This window comes from Canis lupus, chromosome 9 (assembly GCF_011100685.1).
Source record: "Canis lupus familiaris isolate Mischka breed German Shepherd chromosome 9, alternate assembly UU_Cfam_GSD_1.0, whole genome shotgun sequence".
Classification (NCBI taxonomy): domain Eukaryota; kingdom Metazoa; phylum Chordata; class Mammalia; order Carnivora; family Canidae; genus Canis; species Canis lupus.
Genome location: NC_049230.1, coordinates 41,488,505 through 41,515,713, shown reverse-complemented (window position 1 = coordinate 41,515,713; position 27,209 = coordinate 41,488,505). Strand labels below are relative to the sequence as shown.

At 36.7% G+C, this 27,209-nt stretch overlaps 3 protein-coding genes across 14 annotated transcripts in view; 1 reads left to right on the top strand and 2 right to left on the bottom strand.

The window, feature by feature from the left end:
• NF1 (neurofibromin 1) overlaps positions 1-27,209 on the top strand; it is a 274,111-nt gene that overhangs the window by 201,046 nt on the left and 45,856 nt on the right. For all 10 annotated transcript variants that reach the window (XR_005364696.1, XM_038548199.1, XM_038548201.1 and 7 more), the window contains 2 exons: positions 23,630-24,062; positions 24,634-24,974. Coding sequence is in view for 9 of the 10 variants with exons in the window: in XM_038548199.1 (XP_038404127.1) it covers positions 23,630-24,062; positions 24,634-24,974 (774 nt within the window). In the remaining variant the exon portion in view is untranslated. The remainder of the gene's footprint in view (positions 1-23,629; positions 24,063-24,633; positions 24,975-27,209) is intronic.
• On the bottom strand, positions 2,552-12,941 carry EVI2B (ecotropic viral integration site 2B). Of its 2 annotated transcripts, none has more exons than XM_038548202.1 (2): positions 12,791-12,941; positions 2,552-4,702 (listed from the first exon to the last, which is right to left on the bottom strand). In XM_038548202.1, exon 2 carries the CDS (start codon positions 4,685-4,687, stop codon positions 3,317-3,319), a length of 1,371 nt encoding a protein of 456 aa, XP_038404130.1. In that variant the 5' UTR covers positions 4,688-4,702; positions 12,791-12,941; the 3' UTR covers positions 2,552-3,316. The 2 variants fall into 2 exon arrangements, with proteins under 2 accessions (XP_038404130.1, XP_038404131.1); XM_038548203.1 differs by having other exon boundaries at positions 2,552-4,699; positions 12,791-12,936.
• Positions 15,861-20,539, bottom strand: EVI2A (ecotropic viral integration site 2A). Of its 2 annotated transcripts, XM_038548207.1 has the most exons (3): positions 20,239-20,539; positions 19,758-19,805; positions 15,861-17,264 (listed from the first exon to the last, which is right to left on the bottom strand). In XM_038548207.1, exon 3 carries the CDS (start codon positions 17,241-17,243, stop codon positions 16,548-16,550), a length of 696 nt encoding a protein of 231 aa, XP_038404135.1. In that variant the 5' UTR covers positions 17,244-17,264; positions 19,758-19,805; positions 20,239-20,539; the 3' UTR covers positions 15,861-16,547. The 2 variants fall into 2 exon arrangements, with proteins under 2 accessions (XP_038404135.1, XP_038404133.1); XM_038548205.1 differs by lacking the exon at positions 19,758-19,805 and having other exon boundaries at positions 20,239-20,536.

Genomic DNA, 27,209 nt, shown 5'->3' with positions numbered 1-27,209 from the left:
GTTTTTTTTTTTTTTTCCAGTTTCTATTTATTTCCAGTTTATCTTTGACTTTATTGTGGTAGAGTTTGTTTTGTTTGACATTTAAAAGTTTTTTTACATAATTGAGTTTTCCTTTTTATTGTTCCTGGATTTTGAATCTCAACTGGGAATGTTTTTCTCATCTCTAGATCACAAAGGAATTCTTAGATTTTCTTCTAATACTTGTATAATTTCATGTTTATGTTTAGATCTCTGGTCTATTTGGTGTTTATTCTAATGTAGTGTGAAGTATGGATCCAATTTTATTTTTTTCCAAATGTCTATCCAATTGTCCCCATAGTTTTTTCCAGTGATTAGAGATTTGAGTCTGTTTCTGGACTTTCCATTCTATTTATCTAATCATATATCAGTATCACAGTACATGATTATTATAATGTTTTAATTCTAGGTACCTGATATTTTATACTTTACTTTTTGATTAGAACTAGGTAATAACAATTACAAGTCATGTCATTGTGTCCCCCACTACCGCGTCAAATGGAATACATATATGATAATCTGTCGCAGTGCACAAAGTAGGTGCTCTTTTGGTCCTATATTAGTGAAAAGAGTGCTGAACCAGGAGTCAGTGAACAAACTCAGTTTTTAATACCACTACTAAACAGTCATTCCTCTCTCCGGCGTATATTTTCAGCAGTTGACAAATAAAAGGAGTGGAACTAGATGGTCTTTAGAGTTGTTTCTGAATCTGGTTAATGCTGATGTGGTAGGAGCACCACTGCTATGTTGTCATTCAATCTACTTTTTATTCCTTTGTGCCTTGTCCTTTTGCCATATTCATGAAATAAACTTTCTCTTTTGCTCTGGATCCTGGTTCTTTGATCTTTTTTTGTAGGTTTTTCTTCATTCCAGCATTTCCTTCTCTCCTGTATTTCTTTCATTAGCTTGCATTTCTTTCTGCTGATTTTTTTTTAATTTTTATTTATTTATGATAGTCACAGAGAGAGAGAGAGGGGCAGAGACACAGGCAGAGGGAGAAGCAGGCTCCATGCACCGGGAGCCTGATGTGGGATTCGATCCCGGGTCTCCAGGATCGCGCCCTGGGCCAAAGGCAGGCGCCAAACCGCTGCGCCACCCAGGGATCCCTCTTTCTGCTGATTAAGCAAGGGTTGCCACTGTTTGGCTGCTCGGCTTCCACTGACCTCAGTGGGGAAAAATTACATGCAGTAAATGGGAATTATTTTCTCCCCCGGCAGAGAATTAAAAACAACCCCAAAACTAGCTGCTGTTAGTCTGTTCCTTGGTTATACAAAGAACAGAAGGAAGAAAGTGGCATGTAGAATTTGAAGAATCAGATAAGACTGTGACCAGATAGATCATCAGCTCTTGGTTTATCTGTAAGAGTTGGCATTTTCCTATATGTCCCAGCATCTGTCCTTCAAGAGATCAGAAAAGAAGGTGATGAGAAAGAAGAGCAAAAGTGTGGAAAAGGCCTCTTAGGTAACCATCTTACATGTAAAATAAAGAATATTATGATGGCTTAAATACATCAAAGTCTTGACCAAATATTTTTTTTTTAATTTTTATTTATTTATGATAGTCACACAGAGATAGAGAAAGAGGCAGAGACACAGGCAGAGGGAGAAGCAGGCTCCACGCACCGGGAGCCCGACGTGGGATTCGATCCCAGGTCTCCAGGCTCGCGCCCTGGGCCAAAGGCAGGCGCCAAACCGCTGCGCCACCCAGGGATCCCCAGTCTTGACCAAATATAAAAACGTACCTTATTTAAGCTGACTAGAATACTTACAATTCTGAAGATTAATAGGGAATTCTTAAACTCCTGCTTGCTCCTGGGTAAATTAACCTTAAAAGTGCTAAGTTTGAAAGACAACATGAAAGAAATATTTTAATGTGGAAGACTGAGTACCCATCTAATATGATAATAAACATACTTCAGAAATAAACATCAGGAAAAATAAGTTCAAGGAAATGTTTCTGTAAATAAAAAGTTTTAATGGTCAGTAAGGGATGGTTTAAAAGATTTAAAGGGAAATACTGTATATAAAATTTCATTGTCCAAAAAGATGGAGCTTTGTGTTTTTGTGAACACTAGTGCTACAAATAAATACTATATTTTGTTTTGAAAAACCCCAGAACTATGAGGGGTTCTTCAAGGTTAAACTACCAGCAAGACCATCATATTTCATTTTGAGCGAGATTTCCCCCAGGGGTTAGGGTAGGGTAAGAAGGAAGACTGCGTGCTGCTCTTTTGCAGGCATAGGCTGGTACTGCCACAAGCATATAGCCATGGAATACTTGCCACCATGACTCTGACAAAGATTGGGTCCACCCCTACTCTGATAACTCAGATTCATTACTTATCAGTTTATGGAGGAAAGATGAAAAAAAAAAAAAAAAGAAAGATGAAATTCTACATAGGAATGGTGGTTTAAGAGTTTAAGTGTATAAGGTCAGAAAGTGTTAAGTTTAGTGAAAGTTGAGAACCATCTGTATTTGATACAGTCTGTTTTTCTTGGAAAAATCATTCAAATTTGGAATGAAGCCATTGAGGTGTGGTTTAGTGTATGTGGTTTTATTTTCCTTTGTAAGATTTCTTTTGTTAGGGTGCTTGAGCCATAGGAAGAAGAAAATCTTTAAAGATGTTAGTTTTAGAAGCTGTGCTCTCCCAACAAGATAGGAAAAATGTCTACAGTTTATGGTGCATGTTCTTATTTTTTCAGAGTAGGTATCCCCAATCCAACACCCCCTTCCATTTGATGTTTTAACAGAATTGCTTTACTGCTTCCAATGAGAGCTAAAAAAAATTTTTGTATCCTCAACATGCATTTTAGTTTCTCATCCCCACAAACATGGAATAGTTATTTAATATTTGAGGTATTAATTTAAAATTTGGAGTTTTGTTTAAAACTTGGAGTATGTATTTAATTCCTCATGCCCCTCCCCCCACCTCAAACTTTGAAATGGAAAAACAAAATGTTATTTATTCAGGGTAACTTTATACACAGCTTTTCAGGAGGAAAAATATCTATTAGGTGATATTAAGTGTATGTAGAGTATTTGTTTTCAAAATGGTTATTTACATACATATATAAAATGTACTGTACATTTAAAGTTAAGTACTATAGCCGGTATATAGATCACTATTACATCATTTTTTAAAAGTAAGTTCTACTTATGCACATGGATTTTGAGCAGATTTCAGGTAGTTCCTGAATAAAAATAAAAATTGGCTACAGGTTGCCATCATCACATGAAGAAAAACAAGATGGAGTTCATAAGAAGGATGGAAAATCAGCTAAAAAGCAAGTTATACTATTTATAACAGTTCTTCAGGTGGGAGTGGCAAGGATTCACTGTGATCTTGATCAGAGTCCAGAGGAATAGAGAAATCCTGACACTGGATCTCATTTTTGGAATCTTCCTGGTTTTTCATGAAATCTCCTGGTGCCAGGGACAAGTTAAGTGAGTCAGGTGGAGGTGGAAATGTTTGTTTGAACTCAGAATTATGATCTTCACACACTTGATTAAGACAGTCCAGAGATGGTGGGAGGTTAGTGGAATCATTTGGAAGAGGAGATATAACTGTCATTGTGGGTTTGTCACATTGGTTACTCTCCTGTCCTTCTAAATCAAGAAGTAGAGGAGGTGGTGGAAGTGGATCTGCATCATCTGAAGAAGAAACAGCAGTGCCAATGGTTGATCCACCAGCACTCTCCTCTGATGTACCATTTGCTTGATCTTTTATTTTCTCTGTTTTGGGGTTGTTGGAATGTTCAATGTGTTCACTTGATTCAAACAACTTAATTTCCAAGTCATCAGCTAACAGTGTGCTTTTGCCTGCTTTCCAGGGCATAAGTGAAACAATTGATGTGCGTTTTGTGGGCACTTCATTTTCTCTAATGTTATCCATATATATGTCAGGGGTTTCACCATCAGCAAATGGAGACCTACCTGCCCAATTCTGATCATTTAAAACTGGTTTTCTCAAGCATTTCCATAGTAGAATTATGATTATAGATACCAACATAGAAGTCAGAATTACACCAAGTAATATGGCAGCTATTGAATTAGATGTAGTTTCATGTGAGATATTTTTGTTACTGGTAGTTTCTAGGATGAATCCTGGAGTATTCCTAGTTGAGCTTTTGACACTTGGTGTTGGTTGTATAGATGGATTATGAACAGTTGGTGATACTGGTTTTCTAGAAGAGGTATGGACAGATGATGGTTGTTGAGTGGAAGTATAGACAAATGGTGGCAGTTGTTTGGTAGAAGTAGGGGCAGATGGGGTTAGTTGTCCAGCAGAAGTAAACACCAGTAGTGCTGTTTGTCGGGAGGAGGTGTTGGCTGTTGGAATTGGTTGTTTGGTGGGGTTAGAGGCAAGTGGTTGCCCAGCAGAAGTGTGTGCTTCTGGTTTTTCAGAAGAAGCATAGGCAGCTGGTGTTGATTGTCCAGCAGCATCTTTGGTAGTTGGTATTGGTTGTGCAGGAGAAACATGGTTGAATTGTGTTGGTTGACTCATAAGATTCCCTGTTATGTTTTGGGAATTAGCTGAGGTATGTTGCCTTGATGAGCTCAATAAAGTAAACTGTGGTTGCTTCTCTGTTGTCGTTGCTTCTGTCTTTGAGAAAAATGTATCACTGAGGTGTCCACAAAACAAAACTAAGATGAAATATTTGGGATCCATTTCAGAATGTTTCTTCTTTACCAGTGGTTTTATAACGAAAGAAAGAAAGAAAGACAGGTATTATTTGGTGTCTGGCACAAAGTATGTAGGTACTTAATAAGTATTTATTGTTTGTTATGTAGACTTGGGACACTATAGTATAAACAACTCTTTTTTTTTTAAATTTTTATTTATTATGATAGAGAGAGAGAGAGAGAGAGGCAGAGACACAGGCAGAGGGAGAAGCAGGCTCCATGCACCGGGAGCCCGACGTGGGATTCGATCCCCGGTCTCCAGGATCGCGCCCTGGGCCAAAGGCAGGCACTAAACCGCTGCGCCACCCAGGGATCCCTAAACAACTCTTGAATATATTCTAACTTACTATAGTTGGACCTCATAGGCAATAATCTCTCTTAATTCTTTCATAGGATCTGTACTTGGCCCTGCTGCTCCCCTAGCTTCATTACATTACAATCCTTCATTTCACAGTCATACTTCTGAAATACATAGGCTCTGGCTGCTTGGTCCATGTGCTCTTTATTTTTCTCTTCCTTACTACTAGAAATAGTTGATCCTGTTGTTCTGAAGGACACCAGTGATCATCTGTTATCTAATTCAACAATCTTTTCTTTATTCTCTTTTTCCCCCCTCCCTCTGTTGACCACATTTGATGCTATTGACTATGCCTTCAGCACTATTCAAGTAGCTCTTTGTGATAGTCTTCCTTTCATGGTAATCTCACCAGCTCCCATTTTTCTCTCTTTTTAAAGATTTTACTTATTTATTTGAGAGAGAGAGAGAGAGAGCATGAGTGGGGGGTGGGGTGGGCAGAGGGAGAGGGAGAGGGGAGAAGCAAGCTTCCCGCTCAGCAGGGAGCCAGACTTGGGGCTCAATCCTAGGACCCTGAAATCAGGACCTGAGCCAAAGGCTGACACTTAAACTGACTGAGCTACCCAGGTGCCCTTTTTTCTCCTTAAATATGGGTACTTCCTATTCAGTCCTCATTCTTAGCTAGTATTCTCTGATCCTGATTCTATAAAATTTCAACTCTCACCTGTATGCCTTTAACTCCCAAACCTGCACATCCAGCCTAAATCTCTTTAATTCTGTTCCATTTATATAACTTTTTGGTGGATATTTCCATGTATATATCCTGCCGTAGCAAATTTAGCATATTTAAAACAATTCATCTTCATGTCAAAACTGACTCCTCTTCTATTTTTGTTTATGGTACTATCTTTGTTGAAGTTTTTTATGCAGAGTCTATCATGCTAGTAGTCTCTACAGCATCATCAGAGTCTAGCACTGTGTCTTTATGTTAGGATCTTGTACTCTTTTTTTCAAGATTAAAAAGAGAATGCACATGAGCCCATGAGTGGAGGGAGGGGCAGAAGGAGAGGGAGAGAATCTCAAGTAGACATGTGCTGAGCATGGAGCCCAATGAGGAACTCAACCTGGGGCTCCATCTCCTGACCCGGAGATCATGACCTGAGGTGATGTTAAGAGTCCAACACTTGGGGATCCCTGGGTGGCTCAGTGGTTTAGCGCCTGCCTTCGGCCCAGGGCGTGATTCTGGAGTCCCGGGATCGAGTCCCACATCAGGCTTCCTACATGGAGCCTGCTTCTCCCTCTGCCTCTCTCTCTGCCTCTCTCTCTGCCTCTCTGTGTATGTCTCTGCCTCTCTCTCTGTGTGTGTCTCTCATGAATAAATAAATAAAATCCTTAAAAAAAAAAAAAGAGTCCAACAGTTAACCAACTGAGCTACCCCCAGGTACTCTTAGGATCTTATTACTCTTAAAGGAGTCAGTTCAACTCAGAATCCTAAATGATCTTTGAATCTGGTTAAGTCAGTTCTGTCCAGTTGATAAAGTTGTCCCACTGCTGCTTTCATTCATTTATTGTGTCAGGCCTGTTCTAGGTTTAAGAGATAATGCCTCCCAAAAAAGTTTCTAGTGGTGGAAGCAAATAATAATTATGATAATTTAATAAGTTTTCTCATAAAGGTACACAAGAGATGCACAAAGAAACCAACATAGCCTGGGAGGCTTTCAGGGAAGGCTTCTCAGAGAAGTAAAACTTGAACTGAGTCTTGAAAGATCTGTAAGAAGGAATTAAGCAAATAAAATGTTTCAGGCAGGGGAACCAACATATGGACATGGGAAGAGAAGGCTTATGTGTAAGTTTGGCAGGCAGGGCTTTTTGTGGGATGTGGTAGGTGCTAAAACTTGAAGAGTAAGTTCCAGTTCTACTTCCAACATGTGGCTATGCATCTGACTAGTCACTCTGTCTCACTATGAGAACTAGTCACTTCATCTCTCCTGTTCTCAGTTGCCTTCTCTCTAAAGTGAGGAGTTAGACTAAGACGGTTTTCAGCTCTAGGTGTAAGAGACCATTTTGTACATCATTAAACACAATGAGAACCATTTCATTATTTCTTAACATTAGGGAAAGGAACATCTCAGGGTGTTAGATCTGGGAAAATATGATTAGAAACTAGTTTTTCTAGGATTCTTAAGCCAATGTGAGAGAGATTTGATGTTCTAGGCAAAGTATGATAACAGAAGAGGAACTCCTCAGGTTTTGCAAATAAATGGACTTTTCAGCATATTTGAGTAGTTTTCATTGCTTCCTCCTCTACCACTTGGTACACAATGATGGTACATTACCCTGTTTTAGTAGAGGGCATGTGATTTATTCCCCCTGTATGGTCTCTTCCTTTTAATTTTCTTTTTTTTTTTATTTTTATTTATTTACAATAGTTACACAGAGAGAGAGCTAGAGAGAGGCAGAGACATAGGCAGAGTGAGAAGCAGGCTCCATGCACTGGGAGCCCGACGTGGGATTTGATCCCGGGTCTCCAGGATCGCGCCCTGAGCCAAAGGCAGGTGCTAAACCGCTGCGCCACCCAGGGATCCCCTTAATTTTCTTTCTAATACTCCAAGGCTAAATTAAAAATTTTTCTCCTTTAAATTTTCCTGCATAATGCTGAAGAATTAATATTCTGAAAAGCATTTATAGGCACTTTACTACTCCCTTATTAATAGGTTCCCCGTTGCTGTCAAGACAAAAATTCTAAACTGAATTTTCTTCCTTGTGCTTGAGTTTACCAGTCCTGACTTAGGTCTCAGGACTGAAACTTCTCATTCAGCCAAATGCACCTCTTCCCATCTTAAGGATTTTCCAGACACATGCTTTTTCCCCTATATAGACTTTTTTTAAAAAAAGATTTTATTTATTTATTCATGAGAGACACAGAGAAGCAGAGACACAGGCAGAGGGAAGAGAAGCAGGCTCCATGCAGGGAGCCCGATGTGGGACTTGATCCCGGACCTCTGGGATCACACCCTGAGCCAAAGGCAGACGCTCAATCACTGAGCCACCCAGGCATCCTTTAAATAGACATTTTTAATAACACTGTTTCTCACCCTCTTAGAGTGTCCCACACTCCCCTCCCCCAAACCCAGCCTCTTTTCCTATCTGAACCGGTCTTCATTGGTCAGACCTCAGTTTAAATTCCCCTTCTTAAATCAAGTTCTCTGTGACCGACCACAACCCAGAGAGATTAGCCATTCCCTGAATCTTCCTTCTTTTTTTTGTCTATATGATTCCTTAGATAATTATTCATGGTCCTCCTCACATCTTTATTCTCTTAAATAATTGTGTTATTTTTTATTACTCTTAACTTTGCACATTTTCTTTCTATTATCCCTACCCATTCAAACGAGAACCTTGAAGAAGGCATAAAAGAAATTAAAAAATTATGTAGAACATACTCTGTACTGTACTGAGATGTTTATATAACTTTACTTCATTTAACCTTTAAATGACTATGAGGAAAATGGAGAAATCCTTGACTTACAGATAAAGAGACAAATTCACATGCATTAAGAGTTTGCCCAGTGTTCTATCACTATTATGTATATTATATCACAGATTGGGAATTTGTACTCAGGACCATCTGATTCACAAGCATGTGCTCTTTTTACTCCCTAAACCACCGTATATTCCTTTACAGCTAAGTGTTATATGTTAGGAGCTCAGGAAACTTAACCTGTATTGGTTTCATGGTTCCTTTCCATTTCACTTTTCACTATTTATTAATACTTCTGCCAGAATGTAAGCAGAGAAGATGAAATCTAAGTTATTAAATTATGCTTTTTATCCATTTTGTAAAAGGTTTAATGGGAAAAATTGAAACTTTTGGCATAAATGTGGGGATTTGAATCATCATTGTGCAGATGATGATTATCATTGTGCAGTTCGCACTTGCTATTCTTCAGATTACCACCACCCCCGAAAAAACATTCTTCAGAGTTACACTTTAGTTTTTAAAAAATGCCATCTAAAGCAACAGAAAATATAGGCCATGAATTGTCTTCAGCCAAAAATATTTCCCTTTTTTGTGACTTAGCTTGAAATTTTTAAAAAACCCACACAGTTCCTCTTTCATTTAGCTAAGAAAGGCACTAGAGGAGGAAAGACTGAGACCAGGAACATAATTATAAACCATTTTAGTTTGTAAGATCAATTTTGGTAGGTTCATATCATAGCTTCTTTTTTCAATAGGAAGACCATAAACCTTCAATATATGAGATTTTTCTACTTGTCATTTAAGGGTTACAACAATATCAAAACCAAATTCTATTTTTTAACAATCTTATTATCTCTTCTCACTCATCAGTTAGCTTTCTACCCTCCTAAGGTCTGCTACATCAGAATGCTAGAATCTGTGTTAGAATTCTACTATAGCAAATCAGAACAGTCCAGAAAAGAAAGAGCAGAATTTAATAGCGGAATAAACATGGGGCATAATAGTGAGGAAATTGACTTCTTCTAACTCAGAATAGTAAGTCCAGTGTTATTACCAGTGCAGAAAGTTATTTAACATATGTATTTTTTTAAATATGTAAACATGTGTACCTGAAGTACCAACATTGCTTCTGCAGGGAGAGAAGGTAGAAACAATGAATCACATGGGGGAGGGGAGTAAAAGGGAGAAAATGTCAAATAAGATGAAATGAAAAAGGGAGTGCAAAGAAATAAAAACCCAAAGAGAAAAATAAATTTACTATAAATTATAGTAAGCAGCAAATATATGTGAAAAGGGAAGGTCAGTGGACTAGAGAAAGTATTGAAAAGTTAGTAAAAAACTGAAGAAAAAGTGGTAGTTATATAGTTAGCAAGAATTAGGGTAGATGATTAAAGTGGGCAAAATTAGAAGTTGGGTGAGAAGATTGAAATAGATGGAAGGAACAACCATGAAGTGCTGCTCTCTGTCACTGGACCGTATTTGTGGACACAGGGAAGTGGTAAGGAGGAGCGGTCTTCCCACAATGGAGAACTTGACTCCCCCGTCTTCTCAAATTCACTAGGCTTTCTTTTTTTTTTTTTTTTTTATTAATTAATTAATTTATTTATGATAGTCACAGAGAGAGAGAGAGAGAGAGGCAGAGACACAGGCAGAGGGAGAAGCAGGCTCCATGCACCGGGAGCCCGACGTGGGATTCGATCCCGGGTCTCCAGGATCGCGCCCTGGGCCAAAGGCAGGCGCCAAACCGCTGCGCCACCCAGGGATCCCTTTACTAGGCTTTCATTACAGGTTCTCATCCATTCTAAGTATTCTTGAGATTCTCTTTTTAAATTTTTTCTGGCACTATTCAAGACATAACTGCTAATTATTCTAAAGAACTCATGCACATTCTATATAGCACTTTTCTAGAAATCCCTTAGTCGGCTGAACAGGCAAATCCCAAATTTGCCTACCTTCATATTGGCAGTATTTTGCTCATCATTATGGGTTGGCACTTTGAGATCTAAATCTGTGATTTTGGGGACCCCTGGGTGGCTCAGTGCTTAAGCATCTGCCTTCAGCCCAGGGCGTGATCCTGGAGTCCTAGGATAGAGTCCCGCGTCAGGCTCCCTGCATGGAACCTGCTTCTCCGTCTGCCTGTGTCTCTGCCCCTCGCTCTCTCTCTCTCTCATGAATAAATGAATAAAATCTTTAAAAAATAAATAAATAAAATAAATCTGTGATTTTGGTCCTTTGTTTTTCCTGAATATTTAAAAATGTTTTAAGAGGAAGGAAAACATCAACTCATTTAACCAAACATCTTCCGCAGTTACCATGATGGTAGGAGTCCTCATGTATTAGACATGTTCTCATAAATATGATGTATAAGTACATAAAGAGTACAGTTAAAATTGATCCTGTTATGTTGGATATGGTAAGAAATGTCATTTAAAGAGAATCGAGATTTTTGGAGAGTCTCTTAGACAAAAAGGCAAGTATAGGAAGCAATATCAAAAATAATACCTGAATCAGTATGACTTTGATATTATTACTACTTTGATTTAATAAGTTACAATATAGATATAATAGATTGAAATTTACTAGTAGTATATCTCCAACTGGTTATTAAATCATAAAAGGAAGAAAACAGCAATTGTGTATCTTGAGACATAGAAAGGGAAATTAACCTTGAACTATAATAGGAAATATTTGGTGACTTTAATCAATAATAACTACCATTTACTGTGTACCCACTAAATGTTAGGTACTATCCTATTTTGTAGAGCAGGGTAGCCTTACTTTCATCTTCCAGATAAAGAAACTGAGACACAGAGTTGTGGAATAACTTGCCAGAATGTCACAGTTGTAAATAGAGGCAGTGATAAAGAAATCATGTCAGTGGTGTATCAGAGCCCTTCCTTCTATTACATGTCACTAAATAAGCTGCACTGCCTTTCATAGTAAAATTATGAAGCAGGAATGCTTTATGAGGGAGGGAGATGTGAGCTTTCTGGGAATAGATATATAAATAACTTTTGGAGGCAGTCTTGAGTAAGGAATAGAAAAAGAACTACCAGAAAACCATTTTGGTCTTCTGATTCTATGAAAACAGTTTTGAGAGTTTTGAATGGTTAGCCTGTAAGCTTTCATATTTGAGGTGACTTTTAAAGATTGGACAATAAAAGGCATCAGATTTATATTTAACAAATTTGAATTTAGAATTCACAATTTCCTTCTAAGTAGAGTTATATAGAAATTAGTTGGAAAACTCATGTACTATTACACTCTAAATTTTGAACTGATCCTTTAAAAATATATAGAAACAAATCTTGTCTAAAAAAGAGATAAAAATATTTATTTTCTAGCTTGTAATAGTTACTTAGAAAAAATCCAAAGTGGACTTCTATAAGGGAAAGTGATAAATAGTTATGAAATGTTGAAAGAGTATTACTCACTATGAATTTATTCTGTGATGTTACAAGTCTGTGTAAACTAAACTCTTTGCAGTTTTTATTTGGAGGATATTTACTTTGTAATTACCCTGTTTATTCACATAGTAGGCATGTTGTATGCATATTAGCAATTTTCTGTTATTTATCCTGTGTTTTTTCCTTATCTATTTTACAGTGTTTACCAACAGCTCAGATAATAAATTATGGCATAAATATGTAGATGATACAAATGTATGTACATACATTTTATCATAACAGTTTTGTCATAGTGAGCTTTAAACAGCTACAATATTTTCCTATAACCATTATTACTTAAATATAGAAATTCTGTGTGTAAAAAAAAAAAGCATATGTAATAATGGTAATTGAGTACCTCATCTAATCTCCCTTGATTTCTTTTTTAAATTAAGTGGAGGTGACCATTAAACTAATCCCATAGAAACTAAAGGGGATTTAAAAATAAATAAATCTGTGGATTATGTATAGGAAAATTTTATAGAAAGTAATTACAATTTTTAACAGTTGGTATTTGGGGATTGTAAATTTGGTCATTTCCCATGGATTCTAGTTTTACTTATAACCTTTAGCTTTATCTGCCATGGTTATAGTTTACTTTTTAATTACAGAACTAAGGCTAATCAACCATTGTGATTGAATAAACTTTAAAAGGGCTATGATATTACAAATCTAGCTGAAAATGTTTCTTCAAGGCAAACTCAACATTGGATATTTTTTCATTCCATGCAACAAAATTACAAAACCTGTTATAGACATCTTTAGACTAGCAGAGTTTAAGTTTGAAATACTTAACATTTTAGTTTTAAAAATAAATTTTATATAAAGCAAAGATAAACCAGATTGCCTGTGTGAAAATTTTCTTACCTCAACTGTTAACTTCTTTTTGCAGAATGCTAAGTTCTTGTTCTATCTGGACATTTTGGCGATTTGGCTAAGAAAGCAAAAGGGGTGGTTCAGTTCAGATTAAAAATGGTCCTGTAGCAAACTGAAATGCTTTCCGGAGAAAAAGAGGAAGTTTATTGATAGTTGGTTCCGGAAGTGCAATAAAGCCACAAAATGACTAAGAAGTGCACTACTTTAACAGAACTTATTTTGAAACACAATTTGCAGCTTTAAGATTTGAATGCTTTTAATTAATATTGGTAAGTCAATATTTGAGACTCTTTAGTTATGTGATTATATAATTTAAATATTTACAATACAGCTTTAGAGGGGAACTTACCTATTCTAAGGAAAAACCTCCTCTTGGGTTACTACCCAAAGTAAGATTTCTTTTCATAAGAAGTGAATGATGTGTTCTGTTTATTTGATCACCTTAGGCAAGTTGTTGTATTCTGAGTCATCATTTCCTCCTCTGGAGGGATGATATTTCTCTTACTGAGTTACTGTGAAGATTAAATAAGATAACATGTATAGATACCTCACACACAGTAGGAAGGCAGTAAATGTTAACATTATTTCCTCATCCATAATTTAGACAAAGCCCAGGTAAAAAGTATAATTAAATTTTTTTGACCAGGTACTTTACTAAATGATTTTCAAGTTCCAGTGCATAGCTTTTGATTAGCCACAAAGTAGGTACTCCTCAGTGGAAAGTAAAATAAATTGGTAATCATGATTCCTTAAGTTAACTAATAAGCAAAAGTATATTGAAAAAAAGAATGAGTCAGTCTAAATAAAAATTTCTCTGGGCAAGTAACCTTCTAGCCTCTTTTTTCATCTGAGAAATGGAAGTCATAATTTCTAATTTGTAAATTTGTTATGGGATTAAATAAATGTAAAGTGCCTAGCATAACACCTGTTATAGTAGATAAGGTAAGTATTAAACCATGCCCTGTTTTACCCTGGTCACTGCAGAGAATCATGAACTGTTGAGACCTAGTTCTTAAGGTCAGGGTACTTATAACTTGTTACAAAAAGAATAGTTTTTGTTTTTAAGGGGTCTAATTATAAAGCAGATATAATAAAAACACTATAAACTTTTGACTCACTATTTTAAAATCCCTGAATTGAGTATGTGGACCATAACATCCAGGGATAGAAAACAAAAATGTTCTTTGTTCAAAAATAACTTTTAAAATTTGAACTCAAAATGTATCCTAATCTATCATGTTTAAACACTGTCAAGTTTGAAAAGGAACCATTTCTGTTTGTTCGTGAACTGTCCTTGGATAGCATTATTCTGAGGGTGTTAGTGATGAATTTTAAATATTCTTGCAATAGAAGCTTTCTGTTTTGTCAGAAAATGTTTGACCTACATATTGAATGTGAAAGTAGTTACCTAATTTGTTATTTTTTATTTTTTTTATTTTTTTAATTTTTTTTTCCCGGCCCCCTCCCCCCTTATTTGTTATTTTTTAAAAGGCACTAATTTTTAAGAATCTTTAAAAAATATTTTTATTTATTGTTTATTGGAGAGAGAGAAAGAGAATAAGCAGGGGGAATTGGAGAGGGAGAGAGACAAGCAGGCTCCCCACTAGACAGAGAACCTGAAGTGGAGCTCAGTCCCAGGACCCTGGGATCATGGCCTGAGCCAAAGGCAGATGCTTAACTGACTGAGCCACCCAGATCAGATGCCCCTAAAAGACAGTAATTTGTTTTAATTTCCTTGGACAAGTATATATGACACTTGACTCTCAAGGAGTACTTTGTCTTATCACTATTTGTTCTAGTACACAATCTCAAAATTTTAATTTTTTTTTAAAGATTTTATTTATTTATTCATGAGAGACACACACAGAGAGAGAGGCAGAGACACAGGCAGAGGGAGAAGCAGGCTCCATGCAGGAAGCCTGACGTGGGACTTGATCCCGGGTCTCCAGGATCACGCCCTGGGCTGCAGGCGGCATTAAACTGCTGAGCCACCCGGGCTGCCCTCAAATTTTTAATTTGTATAAGATGGGAGCTCTGCCCAGTTTCATTGCCAGTTTGGTCGCTTTTACCCCTCAAAAGATAACGAGGTCTGTCATAACGTGACTGGCATGAGAATTCTCTTGCTTACCTTTTTATTTTTTTGGCATTTAGCTTTATCTGGAATAATATGATTATAGTTTTTCTAACAAATGGGTGATAATCATAAAATTGATGCGCTTTTTCTTCCCTCTCATTTTAAGATGTAACCTAGTCTTTGAAGCCATGGTACCTGTAAGAAGTGATTTTCATGATCAAGAGCAGTATCACCTAGGGAATTAATGCAAAAATTACCAGAGCTTGGTTACCCCTTTCTAGCTGAATCAGAAAGAGAGGGTGCTAATTAGATATTGGCTAGTTTCAAAAACTCTTCACATGGTTCTGATACACAACCAGGATGGGAATCACTAACCTAAAATGGAGGGTAACATTGTGATCATATTTGGAAAAAAATATATGAAATCTTTTCTTAAATGGCTAGCATATTGCCCACAGTAAATGCTCAATAAGGAATGAAAATCTTTAAATGTAGCTTGGTCTTTAATTAGAATGCCCTGGATCAGTTTTAGAAGTTGAAATGTCTCTCAAACCAACTTTTGTAATATATTTAACTGAAGGTGGAAGTCTTAAGTGTAAGTCATTATTTTACTGAACCCAGTTTCTTGAAAGATTAAACAATTACCTGAAGTATCCTGTTTTCCAGATTAGAGCAAACATACACACATCTTTCCTTTGATCATGTCACATTAGATAGTAAAAGAAAATGAACAAAACTGATAATTTATTTTAGGCCATTTGGCATCCTTGAAGTCAGAAGATAATCCCTCTTTGGATATTTGCTATAAATATTCTAATAAGCAGTATTTATAGAATAGAGGTACATTGCATTTAAACAATAGTAAGATGTGCTTTACAATTACTCTTGGCCTTCTGTGGTGGCTAGTCTCACCTGTTTCAGTTAAGCTCTTTTTCTGATTGATCTTTACAGTGTGTTCCCTAAGATAATAAAATGAATACAAATATATATAGTCAGTTTTATTCTAAGGAGTCTTAATTTATTATACAAAATTAAAAGTTTTAATTCAATATTTATAGTAGAAAACCACCTTTTTCTGTGTGCCATACATAAAGATGAAAACATCTAGCATAAAATTAGCTGTGCTGGTATATGAGATGGTACAGATCTTGTCACGTGCAGCAGAGGTATCGTTAAACTGCAGTTCAACTCTCCGCATTAGGAATTTGGCTTCTGTTAGATGTCAAAGCGTAGATTTGCCTCTGAGGACACACTAAAACTTTTCAAAGTTTAATTATGTTCAGATGAAGATCATCTAACTACTGTTGCTGAACAGGAAATTATGTATTTAATTGTCCCTTTCTGCCTCCATTAGTCAGTTCCTTCAAGTCATCTTTAAAACCTGCCCCACATTCTTGGATTTTGTTACCTGCTTTTTAAAATATTCAGTGTCAGAACAAAAGTGCACAGTTTTAAATAATTGAGAGGGTGGGCAGACTTCTCCCCTTCTCACCTGCTTGCTTTTTTTTTTTTTTTTTTTTCTTCACCTGCTTGCTTTTAAATTGCAAGGCTGCCATGTCAACAAATTTTAGACCACCAAACCAACATGTTGGCATAAAATATCAAACTGATTTCATTTTTACTTCATACACTTTCCTCCTTGCTACTTTGCATTTTTCTTTACTAAAGTGCCTGTTAGTTAGTGAGTTTTTCAGTTCCTCCTTCATCTTTTCTTCCCCTTGTAGCTATAAGTGTTCCAGAAGATTGCATCATTAGGTTGGGCCCTGTGAGCTGGTGCGCTCTTTTCCAAGTGTCTGATTCAGCAGGCCAGAGACCACTGCTTGCCAGGAAATCACCATTGCTTCTAGGCTGACGCTTGCCTACTTGTTTTGATCGTCTGAGAGATGAGACTTTGTTTGCCAGAACTACAGTTGATAGAAATAGAAGGGTGCAGATAAGAAAAAGCACTGCAATTATAACGAAGCAAATTAGCATAGCCATTTTGTTGTTGTTTTCCTCACAGACCTCTTTTTTGAAAATTTCACGGTGATCTTTGGTTGTGTTTTCTGTGCTCTGTACTGTTGGAGAACTGTTCCTGATAACAGAAGGTATATAAAGCTCCAGTTCCGATTTAGGAGTTAGAGATGTGACCAGAGATGATGTTATTTCAGTCCTGTTTACAGAGTTACTGCTTTTATCTATTGCAGAAGTTGTAGGGTTTGTGTTAATGTTTTCATCTTGGTTTCTGCCCATCTGATTTTGAATATCTCGCTCCCAGACAGCAGTATTGTTAGCCCACAGTTGGGTATAGTTTGCGTTTGTTCCAGGAGACCAAGAAAAAACTATCGTCATCAGAAGGGTGAGATGCAGGTAAAGCCATCTGTGCTCCATGTCCAGGAATATGCTGGAAATCTGTTGGGATAGCAGTGTCATTTGTTAATTTGGGAAAGAACAGTGGTTCCCAGTTGTTACGATTGTAGTTGAAAGATGGACAGCTGATATTTTACAAGTGAGCTACAAACCCATACCTAATATTTGCTATCCCGTTTGAATTCCTTTTTACCTGGCTTGTTTGTTTTCTGTTAGACTGTGTGTAAAGAAACAATTTAATTTCTGTTATTCTTTTAAATGCTAGAAGTTAGCATTAAAAATACTTGTGAATCATTTTAAACTGAATCCCATGGTTTTATAGTTTCCTCCGTTCCAAGCATGCTAAACTTGAGCTTTGAATCAGATACTTCTGCTTTACTTTTTTGATTCCTCCTTTTTTTTTTTTTTTTTTTTTTTTTGCCCCCAACCAGTTAAGGATCTTATTTAAAGAAACTCCCCACCCTCTAAAAAAATGTGTCACTGATCCTTATAGGAAAGGAGAAATGTGGCCTTGAGCATTTTGCTTCATGTATGAAAAGAAAATGCAAATTGGCTTTTTGGTTTTTGTTTTGGGATTGAGAAAGGGGAAGTGTAGCAACCAAAGGAAAATGGATTTCAAATAGGAATTCAAGATGTTCTTTTTTCTTGAGTGTTTATCTTGAAGCTTAGAATAAACCTGGTACTTAGAAATATACTCCTGGTATTTTTGTTTTTTGTTTTTTTTTGTTGTTGTTGTTGTTTTTGTTTTACTCCTGGTATTTGTGAAAGCAATTGTGGGGGTGGTTCTCTCCATTCACCTGTATATCCCCTAATTTATTGTGGCTTTGCTAAGAGCAAAGGCATGCCAGATTTCTCAACCTAAAAATCTGGCATTACAGTGAAAAAGCAGATTTCTTCTGAATAATCTCAAAAGTTAAACAAGTTACTTTTTTCATCATCATATATGCCTAGCATCTTTTCTATGACTATTTGACATAATTTTTTAAAGTTAATTATACAGTAAATTTACAGTAAATTATACAGAACATCCGGATCAGTGGAATTTAGACTGTGGGAAGTGGAAGTCAAGGCAGATCATAAGTTTCAACATACAAATAAAAAAGATGAATTTTAGTTTTAGCTTCAAGCTCTTTGAAAGCCAGTGCAAAAGGGGGACAAGTCTGTTCCTAATTCTCATTATTTACGATATGATTGAAGATTTAAATAGAACTGGCATATCTATTCTAGGTGCTGATAAACCAGCAGAAAAAATTTATCAGTTTTATATTGAGTTATCTCTTTCTCCTTTCCTTTCCTTTCCTTTCCTTTCCTTTCCTTTCCTTTCCTTTCCTTTCCTTTCCTTTCCTTTCCTTTCCTTTCCTTTCCTTTCCTTTCCTTTCCTTTCCTTTCCTTTCCTTTCCTTTCCTTTCCTCTTTCCCTTTCCTTTTTCTTTCCTTTTCTTTCCTTTCTTTTCTGCAGTAAAGCAAAGTTTATTGATAGTACAAGGCTCCCAAAGAGGGAGGGGATCCAAGAGTGTTGCTCTCGAGTTCTCTCTTTTTTTAATTAAAGATTTTATGTATTTATCCATGAGAGACACAGAGAGAGAGAGAGGCAGAGACACAGGCAGAGGGAGAAGCAGGCTCCATGCCGGGAGCCCAACATGGGACTTGATCCCGGGACTCCAGGATCATGCCCTGAGCTGAAGGTGACGCTCTACCGCTGAGCCATCCAGGCGTCCTGAGTTCTCTCTTTTATAGTAATATTCTGTTCATCCAAGTTACTTTTGTAGGAGTATTTTATTATTAACATTTGTTTGAGATAACTAGAAGCAAAAATTGATTATTCTCCTGAGATATATTCAGTGAAATTGCCTGTTTAAGACTTTATTTTATAGAAGTTCTTCTCAAACTTGAATGGTCATGGGAATCTTTTTTTGTTTATGTTTTTTAATGTGGATTCTGATTTTTTAGGTCTAGGAGGGATCTGAGATCCTGCATTTCTAACTTCTTCCCAAGTAAGACAGATGCTGCTGGTAGTCATGCTTTTTTGAGTTTTGAGGTTTTATTAGAAATAGTTGTTAAATGTCATTGGATAAAATTTGTATGCTATTGATATATAGAAATTGAGAATAACAAGTATGTTGTTACAAACAAAAGTAACTTTTGTTACTTTTAACAAACGTAACAAAAGTAATAAGCAATGCTAAATGGAAACTAGCCACTGAAGTAGTATTTCCTAAAGGAAAAAAAAACTTTATTATGTGTTCTAGAATGATTACTTTTTAGATTATGATCTTTAATAAAGATATTGTGCATTGACTTCTTATATAATAAGTGTTCAGCTTCCATTTGAATAACGAATCTTTATATACTTCATAAATCTTTCACAAAGAGAAATATTTTAAATTGGGTTAGCAAGTAGTTTTCATCCTTTTGTACTAAACTAGTTTTCTGCATTCAATGCTAAAATTATTTAAAGTGGGTTATTCTTATCACATTAGTTCATTAACAGTGTAGTATACATCATGATATTCATACACATTTTAGCAGTGCTTACCGCGGGGTGGATAATAGGCCTGCTGTTGATTGTCTTCTGCCAGATGTACTTTCATCCCCAAATAAACAAACTGTTAACAAAATGAGACTTTCTCTTGCCCTTACAAATGCCTGAGAATAGAGGACTGTCTCTGCATTCCTAATTTATGCCATGGAGGCCAGGTTATGTTATCAAAAGTTTTCTTTATCTCTGGTCATGAACTTTATTTTTTCAACTTTTTAAATTATAAAACTTTTCAATTCACTGTGGAATCTAAACTCACATACTTCCTAATCATGAAAAAACTGTTGATGATAAATCTTTCAATTTTTAACTTAAATGTTACTTAATAGGCCAGAAAAAACAGCATACATTTTCAATCACTTATGATTCTACTTTGTTAGTAAGATTCTTAGGTCTCATTTGAAAGCACTTCCTTGAACACTAATCCGTGCAAAGTTATGAGTGAAAAGGCATAAGAAAAGCCATATAGATGACCTACCTTATAAATTCTTGGTTAAAATCTGATTATAACCTGATTTTAATAGCCACTTCTTTTCTTGTCTTGAAGTACAGCTTCCAAGTAATTTAAAGCAGACAAGACTTGGAGAGCATGAACCTTAAAGTAAATCTGCAGTTACTGAAAAAAAAAAAAAAAAAAAAAAAAAAAGATTTTACAGCTAGCTTTCCACTTTTAAAACCAAACCACAGATGACACATTTCCTTTCTGCTGCAACTAAAGCACATGTCACAGAGAAGGAAAAAAAAAACAAAACAAAAAAAACCATAAAGTCCAACTTGTCCAGTTGGCTACTGGCGTGACAGGAGGCTTTTGTACAACAAATCCCCGCCTCCAGGGCAGGGAGGGTGTTCTACTCAGTGCCATTTGACCTTTTGCTCATTGTATATGCCTCCTTCTTTTGAATGAAGATGAAATGGTAATTTTCCTGCAGCACTAAAATCTCTAAAAATTTTATTTATGTACTGCAGTCTGATTCAATGTCATGTGTTTGGAGACCTGGGGTATTGGGCAGATAATAGAAACAATGATATACGTAATCAGCGTCTCAAATTGTGGAACTATAACAATGACTTGAGAAAATACCGAGTAAATTTAGATTATATGCAGCAGAATATGCTTTTACGTTGATTTACTCTTTCCCCTCCAGTGTCCTGTCATCACTTCATTTTCAGTATGTCTGAAATGGACTTCATTTTCTCTCCCAAAGTTGGCTGCTCCTCATGATCTCTTTGTTTTTGTCCATGATAGCAGCATTCTTTGTGACCTCAGAGGGTTGGTATACAGCGAGTCCTTTTAATTCAAGCCCTGTCAGCCCTGATCAGACCTTGGATTGTGTTGATCCTTCCTTCAGATTCTTGAATTGGTTTCTTTCTTCTTTCTTTTCTTTTCTTTTCTTTTCTTTTCTTTTCTTTTCTTTTCTTTTCTTTTCTTTTCTTTTTTTTTCTTTTTTTTTTTTTACCGTCACCATAGTGTTTAGATCCTCATTAGGCCATACCTAGACTATAGTATCTTTTTTTTTACCAGCCCTGACTCCTTCATATAGCTTGTATATATCACTTCCTTTGATCATCTTATCTCGTTAAGAAAATAAAGTTGAATAACTCTCTGACACCTAGAGCAGTGATTCAGAAATATTTGTGCACATAAGTATCAGGTAAGACGGTTGCTTAAAAACAATGAAAATTGCCAGGCCCCACTGCATAGGTTCATATGTAGTAGAAACAGACCACATTTCTATCAGTTACCACAGTTGATTCTGATGCTAGTGCTTCACAGAACATATTCTGAGAAATACTGTGCCCTTGAGAGAAAACCTGAACCTCTTAGATGACTAGTTTTAATCCCTTCACAATTTAACTGTTATGCGTTTTTCCAGCTTTATCTCTTTTTTTAAGTTAAACTTTCAATTGTATTTTATTTTTTAGTTAAATTCCAATTAGTTAACAATGTCCTATTACTTTCAGGTGTACAGTTTAGTGATTCAACACTTATAACACCCAGTGCTCATCACAAGTGCCTGTCTTAATCCCTATCACTTATTTAACCCATTCCCCACTCACCTCCCTTCTGGTAACTATCAGTTCGTTCTCTATAGTTAAGAGTCTGTTTTCTGGTTTGCCTCTCTCTTTTTCCCCCCTGTGATTGATTGTTTTCTTTCTTAAATTCCACGTATGAGTGAAATCCTATGGCGTCTTTCTCTGACTTATTTCACTTAGCGTTATATTCTCTAGCTTCGTCATTGCAAATGGCAAGATTTCATTCTTCTTATGGCCAAATAATATTCCATTGTATATATATATCATCTTGGTCCTTCTTCAGATTCTTGAATTGACTCCTTTTACTGTCACCATAGTATTTAGATCCTTATTAGACCATACCTAGATTATCGTATCTTTTTTAACCAGCCGTTCTGGAACACCATATCTTCTTCATCCATTCATCAGTCGATGGATATTTGGGCTCATTCCATAATTTGGCTATTGTAGATAACACTGCTGTAAACATCAGAGTGCATGTATTCCTTTCGAATTAGTGTTTTTGTAACCATTGGGTAAATACCTAGTAGTCCAATTGTCCAGCTTTATCTCTTAAAACTTCTCTATGTGAATCCTTCATTCCAGCTAAACTAGATGACTTACCTCAGCACATCTAGTTTTTCTTTTCTTCTTTATCTCTATGAGGCCTGCTAGTCCCTCCTCTTATTGAATTAAAAATTTCTTCTACCCACTTTAGTCACAGCGCTTTTAGTGACTGCTCAGTTTGTGCTCATCTCTCCCTGTCTTGAACTATTTTTCTCTGCAATTCATTTGGTAAGTGATAACATACTATGTTCTACCTTTCCTTTGATCTTAAAAGATTTTAAAATCATTTAATTTGATTTTTATCTTCTTTTCTCCCAACAAGATCTCCTGAGATACGGATATTTATCCGTATAATAAATAAATATTTATTTATTGAGCCTATTTTGTAATACTTTACCATAGTCAACAAGTGTAGTACATTGGGCCAAGTTAATATAAGTTGTTATGATTTGAAGTTCTAATACTGTGTTCTTCAGGGCTTTCTGATGGTCCTTACCTTGGCTACTCACACCGGTCAGCATTCTTTTGAGTGTAAGCAATCTATGTATGACCTAATATGGCTTAATCAAAAAAAATAGAATTCATTGGCTCATCAACTGAATGGTCTGGGGATAAATTTGATCCCAGGAGAGGCTTTATCTAGGGCTCAGATGATATGACTGGGTCCTCAGTTTCTCTCTCCATTTCTCCAGTTTTTAGGCCAGCTTCTCCTTCATTTCTCAAGGTATGAGCTAACAACTCCCAAGACAATGTGTTCATTGTTCGTAAACACTGGGAAAGAAAAAGTCTCAATTCCCAACTAAAGCTAAAGTTTCTGAGTTGGTGGGCCTCTTTGGCCCTGGTTGTACTGATTTGAGTCATGTAATCATTGCTGAACCTCCTCTGGTCAAGGTGGTGGGGTAAGCAAATTGACTAAAGCCATTCAGATTACTCCAGTGCTCCAGGTGGGTCATTCCCACCCAAACAACTCACCTGGGACATTTAGTGGGCCTAGAGGCAATCAATCCATGTTAACTGCCTTCCTCTGCTTGTCTGTGACGTGCAGGTTGTTGCTCAAAAGTTTTTGAGTTGGAGACTTGTCTCTTCCATTTTACCTCAGTCTTTTTTTTTCAATGTCTAAAGAATAGTGATTTTTAAAAATTGATTTAGGTTTTATATAATTTTTTGATATTATAGTTTTTTCTAGAAGGCTCATAAGAAAATTAAAGGAGTGGAATAGATTTGTAGCATCTGTATATTTATTCAGAACTCTGTTAACGTCTGTGTCCTTTTTATGTCATCTTCCTTAGGTTTAAAACTGGTCAAATCAATGGCGATTTGCTGATATACCATGTCTTGCTGACTTTAAAGCCATATTATGCAAAGCCATATGAAATTGTAGTGGACCTTACGCATACTGGGCCGAGCAATCGCTTTAAAACAGACTTTCTCTCCAAGTGGTTTGTTGTTTTTCCTGGCTTCGCTTATGACAATGTCTCTGCAGTCTATATCTATAACTGTAACTCCTGGGTCAGAGAGTACACCAAGTATCACGAGCGGCTGCTGACTGGCCTCAAAGGCAGCAAAAGGCTCATCTTCATAGACTGTCCTGGGAAACTGGCTGAGCACATAGAGCATGAACAACAGAAACTGCCTGCTGCCACACTGGCTTTAGAAGAGGACCTGAAGGTATTCCACAATGCTCTCAAGCTAGCTCACAAAGACACCAAGGTTTCCATTAAAGTAAGTTTCACTCCATGTTAGGTAAATGATTTGTTATCCTTCTTGGCTAACCAGACTGCACTGGCCTCCCTAGGTGTGCCTATAGTAGTGGATCAAATGTGTAAAGTCAGTCCAAATGGAGGAAAACCAAGCTTTTTGTCTTCTTGGAGGTCCTGTGAAAGATAGGAGAGGTGAACACTTCATTATATTCTAGGTCGGATTAGAGGCAGGAGAGTGTTGTAGAGAGGGCAGTTTGCCATCAATTAGTCAAATGGAAGGAATGTGGGGAGGGTGGAAATTACCAATTGAGGATTCTTCTGATTATTGCATGCTTTTTGCAGAGTGGGAAACATGAACCAGGATAAAATCAGTAATTGTCTATGGGATTCTTGAACTTTAAAAAAAACAACTAACATTTTTATAATGTTTTCAGTCTCTTATGAGAGCATTTATTGCAGTTGAACCCATTTGAGCATACAATGGTGGTAACTCTTCCTTAAATGGCAAATATGGTATTTGCTCGGTTGGTCAATTGGTTTTTGATGTGGAATTTAACTCTTCTTCACTCCACCCTCTCACCATCACTTTCCAGGTTGGTTCTACTGCTGTTCAAGTAACCTCAGCAGAGCGAACAAAAGTCCTGGGGCAATCGGTCTTTCTAAATGATATTTATTATGCTTCGGAAATTGAAGAGATCTGCCTGGTAGATGAGAACCAGTTTACCTTAACCATTGCAAACCAGGGCACACCACTCACCTTCATGCACCAGGAGTGTGAAGCCATTGTTCAGTCTATCATCCATATCCGGACACGCTGGGAGCTGTCACAACCTGACTCCATCCCCCAACACACCAAGATTCGGCCAAAAGATGTCCCTGGGACGCTGCTCAATATTGCGTTACTTAATTTAGGCAGTTCAGACCCTAGTTTACGGTAGGTTTTTAAAAATTCACTTCCAACTTTTTTCAGGATTTGTTACTTTTAGAATGAGACCACTTAATAAGCTTTTAATATAGCCTCTACCTTAATACTCTAAATAGGAAGGTATGCTGTGTTGGTTAACCAGTGTGACCTCATCAGTTTGCGGGGTATTCACATGAACTGTGGAATTCTGAAAAGGGTGATTCACACTAAACCAATATATGTTCTTTCTCCAGGAAACTTTCATCTGAAATAGCCTACGTAGCAGCTTTGTTGTTCTGTTTTGTCCCCTGCCCCAAAAAAGCCTTTAAAAAAAAAAAAAAAAAAAAAGTCTATTCCTAAGTTTCTCCTTCTGAGTCCTCTAATTATGTTTTCCCATGTTCAAAAGTATATCACTATTAAGTTTCCTCACAGTCAAATTACATGATCATTGTTTGACAACGGAGGGCTTAATGTGAAGTAACTCAAACAATAACATTGCATACTTTCCAATTATGTGACTTTTTTTTTTTAAGATTTTATTTTTTTATTTTTTCATGAGAGACACACAGAGAGAAAGAGGCAGAGACACAGGCAGAGGAAGAAGCAGGCTCCATGCAGGGAGCCCGATGTGGGACTCGATCCCGGGACTCCAGGATCATGCCCCGGGCCGAAGGCAGCCGCTCAACCACTGAGCCACCCAGGGATCCCCCCCAACTATGTGACTTTAATGAAATTTTTGAAGGAAGTCTTAAGACAAATGTAGATATCATCTGATAGTATAATTGGTTCTGTTTAGGTTTAATACTCTGAACATGAATGAGGAACTAGCAAGGTGTGTAGGGTCAGTAGATTTGGTTTAAATCTAGGTCTGCTACTATGTATGACTTTGGGCGAGGTACTAAAGTTCTCTGAGCTCTAGTTCCCCATCTTCAAAATAAAGAAAACAGTGCCTTTCCTATATACCTCCAAAGGTTTAATAAATAGTATGTATAGTAGTGTATTTTAGCACCTAGCAGGCGGTTTGTGCTCAGTATTACCACCTCCCAACTCCCCTTCCCACCCCTCCTCTCTCTACCAGTGTCTCTTTGCACTCTTTCCCTCCTTTCTTTTTTTTTTTTTTTTTAATTTTTTTTTTTTTATGATAGTCACAGAGAGAGAGAGAGGCAGAGACACAGGCAGAGGGAGAAGCAGGCTCCATGCATCGGGAGCCCGACGTGGGATTCGATCCCGGGTCTCCAGGATCGCGCCCTGGGCCAAAGGCAGGCGCCAAACCGCTGCGCCACCCAGGGATCCCATTTCCCTCCTTTCTTCCCTCTGCTTTTCATGTTGGGTAATTCTTTGTCTCAGGTTCCTTGGGACTGTCAAGATATTTACCAATAAAATTTCTTAGCTCCAGAAAAATCTTCCCTAGGGTGTAATGTAGCCCTGGTTTTATAAATGGGCCTTTTAGAATTCCTGATTCTTAAATAAAGGGGAAAAAATATCAAGATTTCTTTACCTGGATGCGCCTCCTATAAATTATACATAAAATTTTGTGTATGCTAAAAAAAAAAAAAAAAAATTTTGTGTATGCTTAGCTTTCTTTATCCCTAAGGAACCTGTGACACTTACCCTAGTTTGAGCAGGCCCAGTTCTTTATAGCTGTTGAAATGTACAGAATAAAAGTCCGTGTCAAAATTGTGTAACTCCAAATTCCTAGGAGTTAGTAAAAGATACAAAAACTTAGAAACAATAGTATTAATGTTCTCATTTTAGGAAAATAGAGCTATGAAGCCTACGTTTAATTTCTAATTCAAAATTCCTCATAGAAGAATCTTCTAACAATTATTAGCTTGAATGAATCTGTATCCTTTTATGAATTGAACTGAACAAAAAGCAGCTTCTGCTTTTTGCTGAAGCATGTCATTCCAAAGAAAAAGCCTTTAGGATGCCTTAAATTTCAGAGGCTTTTTGCTCACATATGGTTGTTGCAAAAATATAGTAACATGGTAAAGGTTTGGAGGTCAACAAAACCTGAAATTTGCTGAGTAATCAAATTATTTCTCTTGCAGGATAGGGGCAGTAAAATGAAAATTTGAAAATCAAGTATGAGTTTTTTGACTTGTGTCCCGAAGTGCTTAAGTATATTTTCAGACATTTCTAAGGGAAGTTTGGTTCTAATGGAACCTGGATGTATATTATTGGTTTTGTTTTCAGTGCTTATGTAAATGAAAAATGGGGGAGGGGGACTTAATTATATTACATTTGTTTTTGACCTCCAGTTTG

What these genes read in the sequence shown, in the direction of transcription:
- EVI2B (XM_038548202.1), bottom strand. Translation starts at nt 4,687, where the DNA reads ATGGATCCCAAATATTTCATCTTAGTTTTGTTTTGTGGACACCTCAGT.
- EVI2A (XM_038548207.1), bottom strand. Translation starts at nt 17,243, where the DNA reads ATGGAGCACAGATGGCTTTACCTGCATCTCACCCTTCTGATGACGATA.